The following is a 16,190-nucleotide window of genomic DNA, read 5'->3' on the forward strand; positions in this document are numbered from 1 at the left end:
AGTGATATTTTTAGTTTTTGCAAAGTATTTCTGGAGCAAAGGTGAAAAATGCAATTTTGCTTGTGCAGCCTGTGTGTGTGTATCTGGATACATATGGCGTACTGTATATATGCACTTTATGCGCAGCGGGGGGAGGGCTGTCGGAGGCTGTCACTGTGCTCTAGGGCATCACTGACATGAGTGTCACCTTCATGAAGGAGCGTGAAAGCTGTTCCCTCTGCAGAGGATTCCTCAGACCGTCGCTCTGATTTCAGCGGCAGAACAGAGGAGTTAACGCGAGCGCTCCTGGAGGCTTGTCATCTGCTCTACGCTTCATTAAACACCTGTGAATACCAAAAGTCATTAGGAATGTTGGTCAGGAGGAAAACAAATACCTGCATTGTTAGCAGAATCCATAAGTTCACAAACTTAGCAGGAGGAGAGCGTAATTAACAACGGGGACATTAATCCATTAATGAGTTTCTAATACTAATTACACCTGCAGAAATGTGCAAATGGATTCTGACAATTTAATTAGTTGCAAATGACACATGTGAACTGGAGTGAGAAGAAAGTGATGTTTTGGTATCCAAGTGTAAACTCTGCTTCTGGATCTGGCAGAAAAGTGTGGTTTAGTTTGTTAAGAAGAAGGAAAAAAACCACCTAATTAAAGAAATATATGCATGAAATGTTGGATAATTAGTAAGTTAAGGGTTGCACATTTTAAAGTAGTGAAAAACAACTTCCAAGAAAGGGTCCCTTTTTCTTCTGTTCCTTCAAAACAATTCTCTATACAGGTGTAAATAGAAATAACAAATATAATAGTCACTAATAACGTGTTCACAGAGCTGATCTGTTCTACCCTTAAAGACCTGACTCAGGAGAGCAGTCACTTCTGATGTGGGCGTGCGTCGGGGGGGAAAGGCTCCTGCGTCTCAAAGCTCTGCTCGTTGGTGCCGCACGCTGCTCATGAAGAACTTTGTGATGGAGAGATGCCTCTGCTGGAAATGAACATCAGAGACCTGTTTGCGTGGGATGAGGCTGCTCTTTCTTTCCTGCATGACTGCGACTCACCTGTTTTACTGATAAACAAAATGAGAGTCACAGCTAACAGACTTTTATGAATTCATCTCAAGGACATTTATTAGCTTGGTTTATTTTAGGCCAGACACTTATGTATTTGAGCAACAAAACATACATTTAAAAAAAAATCTATTTCAAGATAAATAACAAAATCTTCTCAAATGTATTGTGCACAGTTGTACATTATAACAAATACATTTAGTACTAAATCATTTAAATAAAATCCATTAAGGTAAAAATACCTTTTTCTCTTAAATTACAAAATATAGTTGTTTTTTTTCTAAATTATTTTACAAGTATTCACATGATCCTTTCAGTCAGTAGTGTTTCAGTCGTTGTGTGTCAGTCTGGCAGGGTGAGACCGCAGCGTGGAGGGTCACACAGCGATGCTCCGCTCTGTGCTGAAGTTGTAGTAAAACTGCAGGAGAAGAAAAAAACAAAACGATTAATACAACATGTGGTAAAAACAGCATAAAACACAATTTACCTGCACCATCTTAATACCAAATAAATGAAGTATATATATGTTTACAAAAGTAAACTGAGCACAAACATTTAAAAAACTCTCTGAATGTTCTACACTGATATTAAGTTGAACTATAGCTTAAACATGTATTGATTAAATACGAATCTCTTATAGGCCAAACATTACCGTGATCGTGAGAGGGTCGTCCAGAATTTACAATGAGAAAAAAACTAACAAACACTGCCCCCCTCTGGCGAAGCATGGGCATTACTCTTTGATAAGCAAGAGGGCTTCAAACTATAATGCTCAACTTACTGTATGTGGCATTAAAAGCAGAAAAGGGTATAATGTTTTTCTTTCCACTGTTTCTATACATCATTATTTAACTTATATTTATTAAAATGATAATTTACTGAGTAGATATTTTAAACTTTGTTGCCAAAAGTATATTTTGTCATAAACCCAAATATAAAAAATGGTGTTGATATTATTCAAAGATATTGCACAATTGCTTTTATCCCTGAAAAAGACCTATAGGAAAGAGGCCATAGTGTGACAGATCTGCAATAATAATTAGAATCTGTTCATTGCTATTACAAAATGCAGTGCTTTGCCTTCAGCTGAATTCACTTTGGAACCAAAGCAATTGCTGGCCTCAAATGACATCACATTGGAAATATTCTTGAGTTTTACAAAGTGACGACAACAGAGATGTTACATTTGGGAAAATGAGAGCAATGGTATTGGATTGGTATCAAATATTGTGAGATAACCTGAGTTAAGGTATTAGAATCAGTATCAAAGAGAAAGCAGTATTGGTGATTGCCCAACATTATTAGCAGTTCCAAAAAGTACTTAGACTTTTATCTTATATATTATACATTATCGAAATCTATTTTATGAATTAAAATGATTGAAAGAAATACCAATTTATTATGCAAGTGACTGGGAATATGTAATGATCTACAATAACTAACAGTCTAATGTTTGATTACATATTTATCAAACTCTTTATAAAATGTCACATTAATGATTTTGATGTGGGTGTAGTTCCACTTTCTGAACAGTGAGGTTTTGTGAAACAAAGTAGGGCGCACTTCACCAAGTTAGACAGTTGTATTACTGCAGCATAGCACTAGGTGATGCTGTATGATCACTGAAATAAGTTTCCAAATCTCGACCAGAAGCCATGGAGCCACAGAGGCTCGGACCGGGCTCTCACTATCACAATACCATTGTCCTGATCCTCATATACTTTAGCGGAAGCTGCAAGTTACGCAGCAGCATGTCACGTATCACAAGACCTTTAGTTGAGCAGAAATGTTGCCCCCCACAACACAAAAATTCTGTCTCAACATCTGGCACGGTAAATAAATAATCTGCACGTGTATGTGTGTGTGCTGATGATGGATGGGGGAATGGGGTGTTATCAGGGAGAGCATGTATCAATGTCTGCCAGTTTTATACAGAGGCTGACAGGACAGTGACACACAAGAACATGGGCGGCAGTCACCCAGACGAGCCCAGCTTCATTTCCTGTCCCTGCTCCACTGCCAAAAATATGTGACATGTTGTCTTCATTAATTCCACCTCTATTTGGAGCTCTCCCACTCACACCTCTCACACAGCCCTGTACACCACTGCCCCTCCATACATTCACACAAGCATGCACAGAAACACACATACTGTACACACTCCCTACAAACACTGAAGGCCCATCATACATAGGTGCTAATGAAAATCTTGTCATGTGTGCACACACACTTCCTTTCCACCCTAGCATGCTCCCTCGGAAAACCATTAGCCAGCCGCCAACAACATTTTTCAGCAGAGCAAACTACATAAAGATGTCACTTTAAATCGCGTACTAATTAACACTTAAAAAGACACAAATTAGATATGCGTGGCTAAAAGCAATTATAATATCCGCAAGTTTTGTGAGTCATTTGGGAAATGAAAAGAATGCCTAATTGCTGGAACCAACATCATCCGAGACATGGCTTAAGTGATGCCTGTTAGGAAATGGTCTTATCTGCAACTGGGGCTGTGATTACAACAGTTTTCCTCAATTACATGTGCATATGTATAATTCTTGAAAGTACATCTCTTTCATGAATCTATATATTTTTTAATGGGTTTAGAAAGAGGCAATTAGGGTCTTTGCTGAAAATGCCTCCGGTTTCTAAAGAGGGGGAAAAAGAGCTCCACAGTTTAAGCACGGACAGTGACCTCTTCTGGACAACAGAAGAAGAAAACGCTCCACAATATTTAGAAATGAGGGTACTGACTGATTGATCAGATTGAACTGATATTCTATATTGTGCTTTTTATGTTAAAAAATGTGTCTCTACTTCTGCAGAAGCCTTGATAATGGAGAGAAGCGTGGATACTATTTTTTACAGTGTACAACTGATGTAGAAAAACAAGCAAAACTAGACAAAGAACAGAAAGAAATAAAATAATGCAGACATGCATCACTTTCTAAAAGAAACACCTCTGCTGTCCAACGTGTTTGCAACAATCTCACCGACTATATTCCCCCTCTTGTTCTGCAGATATCATCGAGGGATAATAACAAGGGGAGAGAAGTAAAAATAACACAATGGTGAGGGATGCTTCCACTTGGAAACTAATTATCAAGCTAAGCTGTGACTTCATCCTCATCAGCCTGGCCCCACCATTAATCTTGTGCTGTCGTCCACTTCACTAAATCCTGTGTGTTACACTATCTCACATTTACTTCATCAGCTCCAGCGCGGCTGTAATTAATGATTTCTCATGCCCCTTCCTTTCCCTTCCCCAGCTCAGCTCACCATGTGTCCTCCTGCTAATCACACTCCCTGAGAAGGAGAGGAGAGGAAGAAGGAGAAAAAAAAAAAAAAAAAAAGACAAGAGCATATATGAGCAGCCAGCCTGTCTCCCACCCTGGAAAACACACTCAAACACGTACACGCCATTAATACCTTCGCTGACAATGAGCTTCATTCAGATGACCATATGACAAGATGGCGACTCTGTGTGATTTGGATAGTATGTGACAGAAGACAGAGGCAGAGTGCAGAACAGACACCCGGTTTGATGAGGGAGTGTTTGCTCTGTAACACATCTCAAACCCAACAGCACCTGTTCTTTTACAGTGGTCTGTCACTTCCTGGCAGTTCTGATACCAAGATACCGTGCTAATGAGAGAGAAGGGGGGGTTGTCACTCTCTTTAAAGCACACACACACATGCACGCACGCACACACTCCCTTTCTTTCTCCTGCTCTCACGAACACACAGGCTGCACACAGATTTTCTTCCTACGGATGCCTGCAGGCTACAGTGTTTCATCAGAAATGGGGAGTACTTTGTGGAGCTTTTCTTTGCTCTGCATGAACTTTTTCGCTACTGAAAATGAAGCCGATTGGAAACTTGAAAAGTGAAACATGCAAAAATCTGACCGGAAAAAAGCTCCCTAAGACCTACAGCACTGTGCGAGGTGCTAGATTGAGCTGTTTGAGAGAAGAATTGGGGAATAAAAGTCAAGTGTTTTTGGAACAGGAGACGAAGCTTTTAGGAGAGAATGGCTGCCTCGCCTGGCCATGCTTTTATTCAATTGGGGCTTAGTGGAGCCAACAGGGCCTCGCTGTCTCAGACACTTAATTACAACCCCAAGACCGTTTGCTTTGCATTCTGGGCCAGCGGCGTCAGTGGCAGCCGAGCGTTGCAGCCTCTACTCACTTCCTCCTCGATCTCTGCCAGGGATTTGATCGTAATGCCCATTAAATTGACTTGCTGCATCTGAAAAAGCAGGGAGAGGAGGAGGGAGAGGAAGAAGAAGAAGAAGAAGAAGAAAAAAAAACACACACAAGAAACATGGCGGTTAGGCTCATGGCTAAGTAAGCATGCTTAAAATCTTTAATCCTCTCCCTCTCGGTGTCAATACAAACGGGGCTATAGTGACAACCGCCGCCAGCCAGCCAAATGGACTGCATTGAGCCAGCTCTGCCTGACTGCACACATTCATCACTCAGTCTGGAGGAACAGCGAGGAAAGGAAGGAGAGCAAAGGAGAGGAAAGGATGGAGAGGAAAGAAAAGGAGAGGAAAAAGAAGAAGAGCAAGGGAAAGTAAAGGGAAAGAGAGGAATTTGAAGCGAAGGAGTGGAAAGGAAGCAAAAGGGAAGGAGAGGAAAGGACCAGGAACAGGAAAGGAAAGGATTAAGGGCTGTATACTGGAAGCAAGGAGCACATATCACGACCATAATACACAACAGGTTGCAGAACAAGTAGTTGCAGAGTGACTTTCATGACCCCTCTCATAGTATTTGAATAATGCAATCATTTGCCATTTTGTTCCTCAAAGAATTGTTACCTCTTTGGGATTGTCACAAAACTTTTCAGTGATGACAAAGGGCACGTCGTCCAGAGCTGCAAAAAAGTAAGAAAACAAAGTTTAAGGTTGACATAAAATATATATGTATTACTCCCTATTCTTATTCCTTAGTAATTCCACAAAACTAAGCACAGGTTTATAAAAAGGCAAAGCTATCAACATCCCCAGCCCCCCCCCCCAACACCTCCCCTCCCTCCGTCTACAGAGACAAGATGAAAGGCTTTTTTTTTTTTATTCTGTGCTGTATTTGAGCACCTCCACTCTCTCCTCCAACCCAGCCCTTTCCCAACCATCCTCCACTTTAATTACTCTTGATTATTCCTGATTCCATCTTGTCTGAGAGATATTCACCGTGGAAACAAAGACACACTCACACAAGGCGCAGAAAAGTGGAAAGAAGAGAGACAAAACATTCACCAGATATCAAATTTGCATGAAAATAAGCCACACTGTTCAGCCGGCAAAAAGTGGATTGAAATGAGGACTTGCCAAGAGCGTGGTGGTATAATTAGCATTTGACCAAACAAACGAGCTTCAACAGAGCTATAATTAAGCAGGCCTGTAATTAAGTGTATGCCCTTTATCATAATGATCGTGGTTAAAATGGTGTGATGGCTGCCAGTAGATTATTAATGGTGTAACCCCATACTGCATGCATCCTGCACTGGAATCAAGGTGTCACGACTGTCAGGCTAGAGAGCAGCCCTTTGTTTATAAAATACATTAGGGCCCAAATTAACACAGGGTGACAAGGGACACAAAGCCTCCCGTTTCCAGACTGAAGGGAAAACTGCAGCTGCTTGGCTTCATTATAAAACTCCCAAATCTGGAGGCACAAAACTTCCTGCCGTTGGCTTCGACACGAGCCCCAAATATCAAGAGGCCAAGCTTCCAACTAGTGTTCTTTTACCCACAGTCCATCAGGCCGCTGGCACGGGGAAAGGAACTCATAAATGTAAGCCGAAGCTGTTCATGAGTCATCGTTTTGGAGCCGACACTCCTCTTGGCCTTTCCTGTTCACAGCAATATTCCAAAGTAGGACATTCTAAAATATCCCTCACTTTGACACTTATGTGACTTGCTTTCCTTTCTTGGTTATTACACAGATCCATGGTTTGGCACTTTCCACACAAGTGTAGTACAATGTGATCTTTGTAATCAAAGCATGACCCCCACCCTCATGACCACAGGAACGCTTGTCTAGTTTCTTGGCTTCCACTCATCTCCCACAGATGTAGTCATAACAGGAGTCTACAGGCACGCTCTATCAGGCTATACTTGGACAAAGCAGTGCTTTGAGCTAATGAAAATGTCAATAAAAACAATGCTAACATGTTAAATTATATAGCCATGTTTACCATGTCACTTTAGGTTGGCAGTATTTGATCATTTGCCCCAAGAAAGGACAGCTCATGCCTAATACCAAGTATTGTACCAATGTAAATGTTGACCTGATGATGGCGCTACATGACAAACAAGGGATCATCAAAGTTATCGCAATTCATCCAGAGGGGGGAAAGAGAGCTTGTACCAAATTTAAAGGCAATCCATCAAATAGTAAATAAGATGTTTCACATAAAAACAGAAATATCAACATCATGGTGGAACCCGAGGCGAAGGGAATGACCAAAATCATTACTATTAATCGACTTGGAACAATTGATGTCTGTAAGACAGTTAAATGGCAATCCATAAAAGGCTGTTGAAAAAATTCAGTCTGGGTCGAAGAGGTGGACCAACCGCCCGACCGACATTGCCATCCCTATAGCTACTAGCATGGCTAAAAAATGCTAGTAGTGAAATGTTTAGCTTCCTTTTCCACCCACGAAAGGCTGTTCAATGCCCCAGCCTTGACAACTACATCCCTGTAAAGCCTTTGGATACATGGCCATCTAAAGCAGAAAGCAAACCAAGGTGGGTCCAATGACTTGTTTAAGGTCATAAAAACAAGTGAACAAACACGCACTACCGTGTCGCTGTGAGCACCACAGCCAGGCAGAGGCAGGCAGGGAGAATACATTTAAATCAATAGCCAGCAACGGGAAGCCGAGATTGTAGCTGCTGATGGATCTGCGTGGCGCGGACAGATGAATGCAGAGCTGAAGGCCACAGAGTTTCTTTATTGCTCAAGGATTACATTTAAAACCAGATCTCACTTTGTATTCCACCACCATCTATACTAGAGAGGCTATCTTACATCCAGATAAATGGAGAGGCGCAGGTGATGACTTGGTGGTAAGAAATGGATACCACGGTGAAATCCGGAGGTGCAAAGGGCAAAAATAATGTAAATCCAATCTTCTGACCAGGAATCCCACTATGAAGCATGTTCGAGCCGCTCAAATGGCCAGGCTACAGTCCATTAACTCATGACTGTAATGCAGTGTAGGGAATTGGGTGGTTTGGAGTATGTGAGCGCAGAGAATATGAAAACATCTGGCAGGAATTTTGGTACGATGACTATCATGATGATGATGATGATGGTGGCGGCGGCGGCGAGCGCAGAGGTGGCGTTAAGTAAGGAGGACCCTGTGGCTTGAGTGATTGTAGTGTAAAGAACGGAGTCAGCACGGGCCCCGTGTGGATCATCGCCTTATTAATGGCTCCGTCAGGTGCGATGAGCAATGGCTGCATTGTCATCTCCAGCCCCTGGGCACAGATGAATGGCTGTTTCAGGGCGGGAAGGGCTCCCTCGTACGCTGGGCTGAGCACTAATCCCTCACTCTTCCATTGTTGGATACACTGTCACCCAGGACTTCAGCAGCGCCATACATTGCATTTCCAGGGTTTCTACCAGACATGGCCGCGCACACAGGCTTACATACAAAACACACACACACACACACGAACTACACTGAGCTGCGATCCAGACACTGACGACTGATTGAAAATATGCACGGGTGATCAAGCGTACCCCATTTTACCTGAACTCAAGAGTAACACTTTAGGAATGTTGATGAACTTTTATTTTACACTTCACTAATCCAGCAGAATAGCATTGATCTCTGTCTACTTTGATTACCAGGCTGAATCTGACTCGCACCTGAAATAAGTGAGAAAGCCACGGCCAGGGGAATGAGCCTCTATTGCGTTTTGCTGATTCCTATTGTCCAGTAAGATAAAATAATAAGAAATAATAAGTAAAGCCGCCGGTTTAAGCTCTATCTGGAACCCGGTTGCATTTTATATTCCAAACAATTGGATGTTGTCTCTTTGTGTAGCCAGGCTAGACATTGCCATACCTTTCCTGTCGGCGTGACTCTCAATTTGAGGCGGATTCTTTATGCAGACCATGGAAATGCTATTCTAGTTGCAGACCCTGCTCTCTGTCACCTCAGCAGATAATGGTGAGTAGATGAACAGAGAGCTGGAGGAGGACCCCCTCTGCCCACTCACAGCCCTTAGCCCCTCTCTGACATGAGAAATAGTGCCCAGGCCTGACAGCATCTCGGAGACATATTGTAGTTTATTTTGTCGCCCGGGCATGCCATCTGTGCCATTCCAATAGAGGGTGTGTGTTCAGGCTGCTGCAAGAGAGAGGGTGCGAGGCTCCGGGTCCCTCAGTAGCTCTGCAGCCACGGCAGGTCATTAGTCAAATTGCCTAATGAGAGAGAATACAAATGGCCCCCTACCCTGACAGGAGGAATTTTGGAGGTGTCAGAGCTCCTGACCCGTGCTATGAGAACAGATGATAGCGAGTTGCTATTTTCAGATTATTTTAATGACTATGGCTCTATGAAACCCATTCTTTTTCTTTTATCTTTTTCCCTGCTTTTTCAAGCCCTCTCGACAGACGAGGAGTGGGGAATGAAAAAAAAAACTTTTCAATGCATTCAAACTCTCGCTTGCAAAAGTGGAAGTGTAACTTTTGAATTATTTAAATGTTTACTGGAGAGTCAATTAACATTCTAAAAAGCGCAATAGGTTGATACTAAAATAAATCCCGCACTGAAATGATGTTGAGGGTTTCTGAGCATCTATTTGTATTTGTTTCTGCCGGCTGTGCGCAGCTTGTTTTCCCAGACTGACTCTGTGGTGTGTGTGTGTGTGCAAGCTTCTGTTGAAATTCTCCTGACAGCGAGTCAGTTGGTTCATACTTAAATATTAATTTCATCTCATCCAAATGTAAACAAATCTAAATGTTTCTAATGCCAAGAGTAGTATGCAACACATCTAACGGATGGATGTGGGTATGTTTGCACACTGCATGCTGGGGCTTCAACACACTCATGTTTACAGAGAGAAACTGAGGAGAGAAAACAGAAAAGCGGCACCAAGGGACTGAAAAGAGGTTGAATCATTTTACACAAGCTTGCCGTCCACATTGAATATTTTTCAAAAGAAAAGGTGCTGTATGTTCTTATGACATATTAACTCACTTTGAAATGTTTGTGAAATGTTATAGATGCATCATCAAACATTGTGACAAAACAATAACCATATCAAATGTTCTCTACAGTCTACTTTGAACTGCAGGGCAAGAGCAGAGTATTACCACAAAGTGAACAAACACTGTTTGTTTTTAGATCAGAGGATGACCACCATAGAAGGGAATTAGATTTTAAGCAGTGGTGTTCAGAGACTACTTTAAAAGCAGATGTGTGTTTCAGTGGTTGGCGTTAACTGAGGATTTCTCTACTTTATTTTATTTACTTGCACTATTATTTGTTTTATTGTGTTGCACTGTTGGAGGAGCCTGTGACCTAAGATGTTCATTGTCATAACTACACTGTAGCTATGTACAAATGACAATACAAGTTAAAATGATCATTTCATAGGTTTGAATTCATTTCAATGTATGAAGCTGCAGTAATCTGTAACCTTAGTTGAGCTAGAATTGTAGTTGTGCACAGCTCTTGATTTATTTTATTCTTTCTTATGTTACATGTTAAGTAACCGTTATTGACAAACCATCTATTTATATTGTTTATTTAGGTTTTGCGTAAGTGTCAGCCAACATAAGATTTTGTCTGCGTCTTGCTCAATTTCAGTGGTGTGTAAATGGTTTACTGTGAATCTGTGTTTTCACTTTATTGTGCACTACCATCCGCAGAACAAATTAAAATGAAATAAAAAGTTACGTTTTATATTACCAGTAACACAATGAAACATAATCTCAACATAAACTCTAAAAAAACAAACAATAGGCAATGGCATATAAAGTAAAAATCCAATATTTAAAAATAAATGTCTTCACAGAGGGATGCAAAATGGCAAGCTTATGTAGAATGACCCACTTACTTTTCCATCTGTGACAAGCAGTCCTTGAAATGTGGTAGTGGGTAGGGAGCCAGGAGGCAGCCCCAGTCGGGCGCTGCTCCATCAGTCTTCCAGAAAGTGGGCAGAGCCAGCAGCACCTATGGTGAGCCGGCCACAAACACTGCTGCAAAACACAGAGTGCTCCGAGGAGGTGTGTGCTATCTTCTCTGAAACAAGCACTGTCATGCAAATATACAAGATATGCAAGCTGTTAATTGTGAAACACCAAATGTTAGGTACCAAAAGTCTTCAGTGATCTGGTATAATTACTAAAACTGTATTCACTGTTTTTAAAAGCGGCCAGTGCTAAATAGGGCTTCTCACTAGCTATTGAGAGCTCTGGTGGAATTAAATGGACAATCAGACTTTAATCAGCGGCACAGTGTCTTTTAAGACATTGCCATGGCACTGGCATTGATCCCCAGCTGTGGCTGCTGGTAAATGTGCAGCAGAATGTGTGTATAAATGGGGTACGCCTCTCTGGACAAGTGTAAAAGCTGGCAGAGGGCTGACAGTAAATTGCATGTGCCGGATGGGACACAGCAGAAGGCACAATTACACAAATCCCCTCTTAATTAGCGGTTCTGTGGGCAAACTAACCCGTAATGATGCGAGGGATGTGGCGAGCCCCAGAAATCCTAACAAGAAACACTCACCAGCACTGGAGACCAGGTCATATGGCCCCGGTTCCCCTCAAGTTGCGACTGACTCGTGATCTGTTTTGATCAGCGCAGCTGCAGGAGAGGATTCCCACGTCGGCCCGCTCCCCTCCACCCCTAGCCCTCGCTGAGCTGCTTGCCCTCTGGACTGTGGGTAAAGCAGCAGGTCCTGTGTGGTTGTGGTGGCATTATTAAGTTCTCCATGCTCACAGTACCAGGCAATGTAAAGTGGCATCTCACACGGTGAGTAATGAACTGTGCCAGAGTGGAAGCAGGAGGGATGACAGCCAAAGAGGCCTCCTTGGCAGCCACTAACCTGGGCATCCACCAATTTATCATCCCCTAGAACCAATCCACCAATGCTGCGCTGCCATTTGTCATTAATTATGCTAATAAGGAGACCATTACTCTCCTGATGAAACAGGCCATTGTTATTAGTATAATGCATTTACAGTTTGATACATATGCATTTGCCTATTGTGTGTGGATTAGTGGAAGAAAGACATTTTGGATTGCTTAAGTTAAAAAAATGCAAGCACAACTACAGAGGAGCCCGGACTTTCCTGAACACACTAATTAAGTATATTAAAATGACATAGACACTATTTAATAACCATGCACCCTAACATAAAAAATGCCCCAACAATATGTAGACACTGATGTGTGTGAACTTTTTCACAGCAGACTTCATGGCTCTAAGCAAACCAGTCTGAGCAGAACTATTTAATATAGCTTCTGAAAGCCCCAGATGCCCTTTTCCAAAACGACTTCATTCCCAGAATCTCATTGTGCTTTCTAAATCACACCACAGTATGTATTAGAAGATCATTAATTACAAACTTAACAAGTCAGCAGAGCCATTAAAAGATCTTTAAGGCATATTTGACCATAAATCTCCTTAAACTATATTTAATGACTGGATTTTTGTGAAATATTTTTTATCAAGTTCTAATTAGATGTGTGATAACAAACCCTGCTGTACATGGGGCAAATGAGGGAGCCGTGACAGGCCCATCCATTGGAGCTGTCCACGTCTGGACACTGAAACTAATGGAGCACTGCTTCTATCTCAGGGATGGATAGAAAGCAATGAGGGATGAGACTCCAGAGTCCAGTCCGGCCTGCAAATGCACTCATTTAAAGTCTCTTATTTGACTGTAATAAAGGTTCAAAAATGCCTAAAGGCCTCAAGGCTCCAGTCAAAAATTCCATTACGATTCATTCAGGATTGATCCCCAAATACTTAATGGCACCGTCACACTAGGATCGATCATGTTTCCAAAATAACCTGGATAGTCTAATCGGGTTTTTGACATATCGGCGGGGCGAATGCCAACAGGATTTTCTTGTAAGGGTGTTAAATGTGTTAAAGTCTGAAAGTGCTTTTTGACTGAGGAGACAAAGATGAATAACACACAACAGGTTGGTATTTTAGTTATAAATTAGACAATAATGTTTCAGAAGTTTTCCTAGGTTTTGCCTTCAGAACAGAGTTTCTACATTCAACTTCTTAAGTTATCTGGACAATTTAGAATTTAGAAAAACATTTTTCCAAATTAACAATAAAAAAAAGACTTGTTTTGATTCTGTTTTTGATCCGACAAAAACTTCTCAGTCGAGAAATGTACATTAATGTTTTTGAAATATAAGACATTTCTGACAAAATGTCACTTTATGACACTGCTAAAACTCCCATAATGCCTTCCTCACTTTTTTGTTTTTGTATTTTTTTGCTTTCTTTCGACCAATCACATCTGGTGTGATTTTTTGTCAATTGTTTGATTCAGTTTTGCAGTATTCATGCCAAAAAAGAAGGCAAATAAGCTGCTATTTAAATGTGGATAATGCATTAGCAGCTCAGACCTAAATCTAAATTTAGAAGCCATCAAATTATCAAAAAGAAATTCAGCACTCCTCCTTCACAGCATTAGCTGAGTCGAGTAGTAAACAGTGTGAGGACGTGTTTGTGTTGGTGTGTGTATACGAGTTTACATTAGGTGTAAATACTATTCTCCTGCAGATCCCCCCCCCCCCCCTCTCTGTGTTTCGCCTTTTGCTGACCAGGGGAATTAAGAAGCAAAACGTGGGTTTTAAGAGCGTTCCTTTCATGTCTTGATGTAAGCTTTGGCATTACTTCAGACATCAAGATCGGTTTCATAGAAATCCCATTCCATCTAAAGTAAAAGCTCGGCAGTAAATCTGCCGATACTCCCCCATAACACTTCCATAAATGATTCATTCAGCTCGGTTTAGCTGATGCAAAACAGAATGTTAGTGAGTTGTGGATGGAGCCTGAGCTGCGAGAGTAGGACCAACCCCGCTGCTTAGTAATTTCATCAATCTCTGGGAGAAAAAGAGAGGAGAAAGGAGAAAGAAGAGAACGGCGCACACTAATAATAACTTTTGTGTCACTATTCAGAGGTCGTGTTTTTTAATCCCTCAGCCTAAAGAATTGTGTTATTCTAAAATATAACCCCAGCGGTGCAGAAGCGGTTGAGATCCATCACGGTGTGAGATAAGAGCCGGCGGATCGCCTCCCTCTGCACAGCCTCGCCCAGAACTACACAGAGAGATAAGATGGAACTTTTGTTTGAAACCTGATGAGAACCCTCTTAATGAAAGTGCGCCGCCAAAAATAATCTTTTTTCTCCATGTTAGTCAATCAAGAAATGGTGTAGTTGGGGGGAAAAAGAGGAGAAAGAAAGTAATTTTGCATAATCAGTGAGCACCATCTGGAACAATTAACCAAATTCCACAGAACTCAGAGGATCAGTCATATTGGCTTATTAAAGATCCAGAATTATACAAGTAATAAATCCTTGGAAAAACGAAGCGTACCCCTGCCTGTCACGACTATTTTAACTTCAAATACAGTGGAATACTTGATAAGGCTGAAAAGAGGAGATTAATATATGCAAATTATGTCGAGCATTTAAAAGCCCCCCAACAACTGTCCCGTTTTTTTTTTCCCTGTCTCTTATTACAGGGCTTTATGTTTTATTCATACACCAACTCACCTGTCATTTCATAAGCTATAATATTATGAGGGTATTATTAAACAGCATAAAGTGGAGCTTTAATTGGAAAGCTCCATTGCATTTTCCAATTATTTGCAGCAAATTAAAAGCAGATGCACATAGTTTAATAAGAATTCTAATATTGTTTCCTGAAAATCAAAAAATCACTGTCATCCTGCCAAGATATTTTGCAAACCCAAGTTAATTTTGAGCCTCCTATTTTTTCCCTCCGCCTCCTTCCCTCTGAAGGATGAACTGTCTAGTGTCTGTTAATTGAAGTTCCTCTAATGGATATGGAAATAATTGCTCTCCATATTACGTTAGATCAGGGCCAATGTCAGGATTTCTTTTTGATTAATGCAATAGATATGTAAATGTATTACTTTTTATTACGTTTACCTTCTTATCAGGTGGATGTCTGCTGAATACTATATATGTTGTTCTGCAGGTAATGACGAGAGACTGCAATGCAACGCGTCACACAGGTTTATTTGAGAGTTTCTGAATTTTTTTCAACACTATCACATTTATTTATATCCAACATATGCCTTTTAGACACATTCCATGATGCACGTTTAATGACCTTTAAGCTATCCTGTTTTTCTGTCAATGTATAAATAACAGACCTAATTGGCGGAGGGACTTGGCATGGATCAAAGCAACGTGGTGGAGAAAAGCAAAAGGTTGGAGCGGCTCTGCAAACTTGATAACTTTTCAAATGAGCTTGAACTGTCAAGTGAAAGACGGCTGCAAAATAAATGTGAATTAGTTTTTAATATTCTGGTAATAAATGTCAAAGCGCCTGCACATCACATCTGTACATGATGTGACTGCGGATGACAGATTTCCCAGACATGTTACCTCTCCTCCCCTCAACTCTCTCTTTTTTTTTTTCTATTGGGTTTTTGTTTTGTTGGGAAGTGACGGAGGGTTTAATCAAGAAAGCAGGCAATTCATCAATCCTAAAGAAGGCGCCTGTACAGCCCTGACAGAGCGCACATGGTTTTAGACCAACTCGAACCTGGCCAGCTGTCAGCCCACACACACGCGTGCACACGCAGACACCCACGCACCCCCCCCCCCAACCACACACACACGACAGCTACCAGCGCTAACAATTAACACACATAGGCTGTCGGCTACGACCTCACACTTGGTCCGCAGGCTATCACATTGTTAATGAAGGGAAGTTGTGTTCTCTCACATGCACAGTGTGATGCTGTGAGGCTGACGAGTACACAGTCTGAAGAAATGAAAGCCAAGAACCATCTCAGGCTAACTCCATTATCCACTCTTCTTTCAAATCACGCAGGGACACATGAAGGTAGAAGGAGGCAGCTGCAAAGGACAGTT

At 41.5% G+C, this 16,190-nt stretch overlaps 1 protein-coding gene across 2 annotated transcripts in view; it reads right to left on the reverse strand.

Annotated features, from left to right (window-relative positions):
* Window positions 1-1,092: 1,092 nt before the first annotated feature.
* mvb12bb (multivesicular body subunit 12Bb) overlaps window positions 1,093-16,190 on the reverse strand; it is a 33,768-nt gene continuing 18,670 nt past the window's right edge. The window contains exons 8-10 of one of the 2 annotated variants that reach the window (XM_034117702.1): window positions 5,882-5,937; window positions 5,251-5,310; window positions 1,093-1,480 (exon numbers count right to left, since the gene is read on the reverse strand). In XM_034117702.1, the coding sequence (XP_033973593.1) occupies window positions 1,439-1,480; window positions 5,251-5,310; window positions 5,882-5,937 (158 nt within the window). In that variant the 3' untranslated portion in view covers window positions 1,093-1,438. Of the gene's footprint in view, window positions 1,481-5,250; window positions 5,311-5,442; window positions 5,545-5,881; window positions 5,938-16,190 lie in introns of those variants that run through there. The other variant, XM_034117703.1, reaches the window with a different exon arrangement.

The sequence above is a fragment of the Trematomus bernacchii genome, unplaced genomic scaffold (assembly GCF_902827165.1).
Source record: "Trematomus bernacchii unplaced genomic scaffold, fTreBer1.1, whole genome shotgun sequence".
Classification (NCBI taxonomy): domain Eukaryota; kingdom Metazoa; phylum Chordata; class Actinopteri; order Perciformes; family Nototheniidae; genus Trematomus; species Trematomus bernacchii.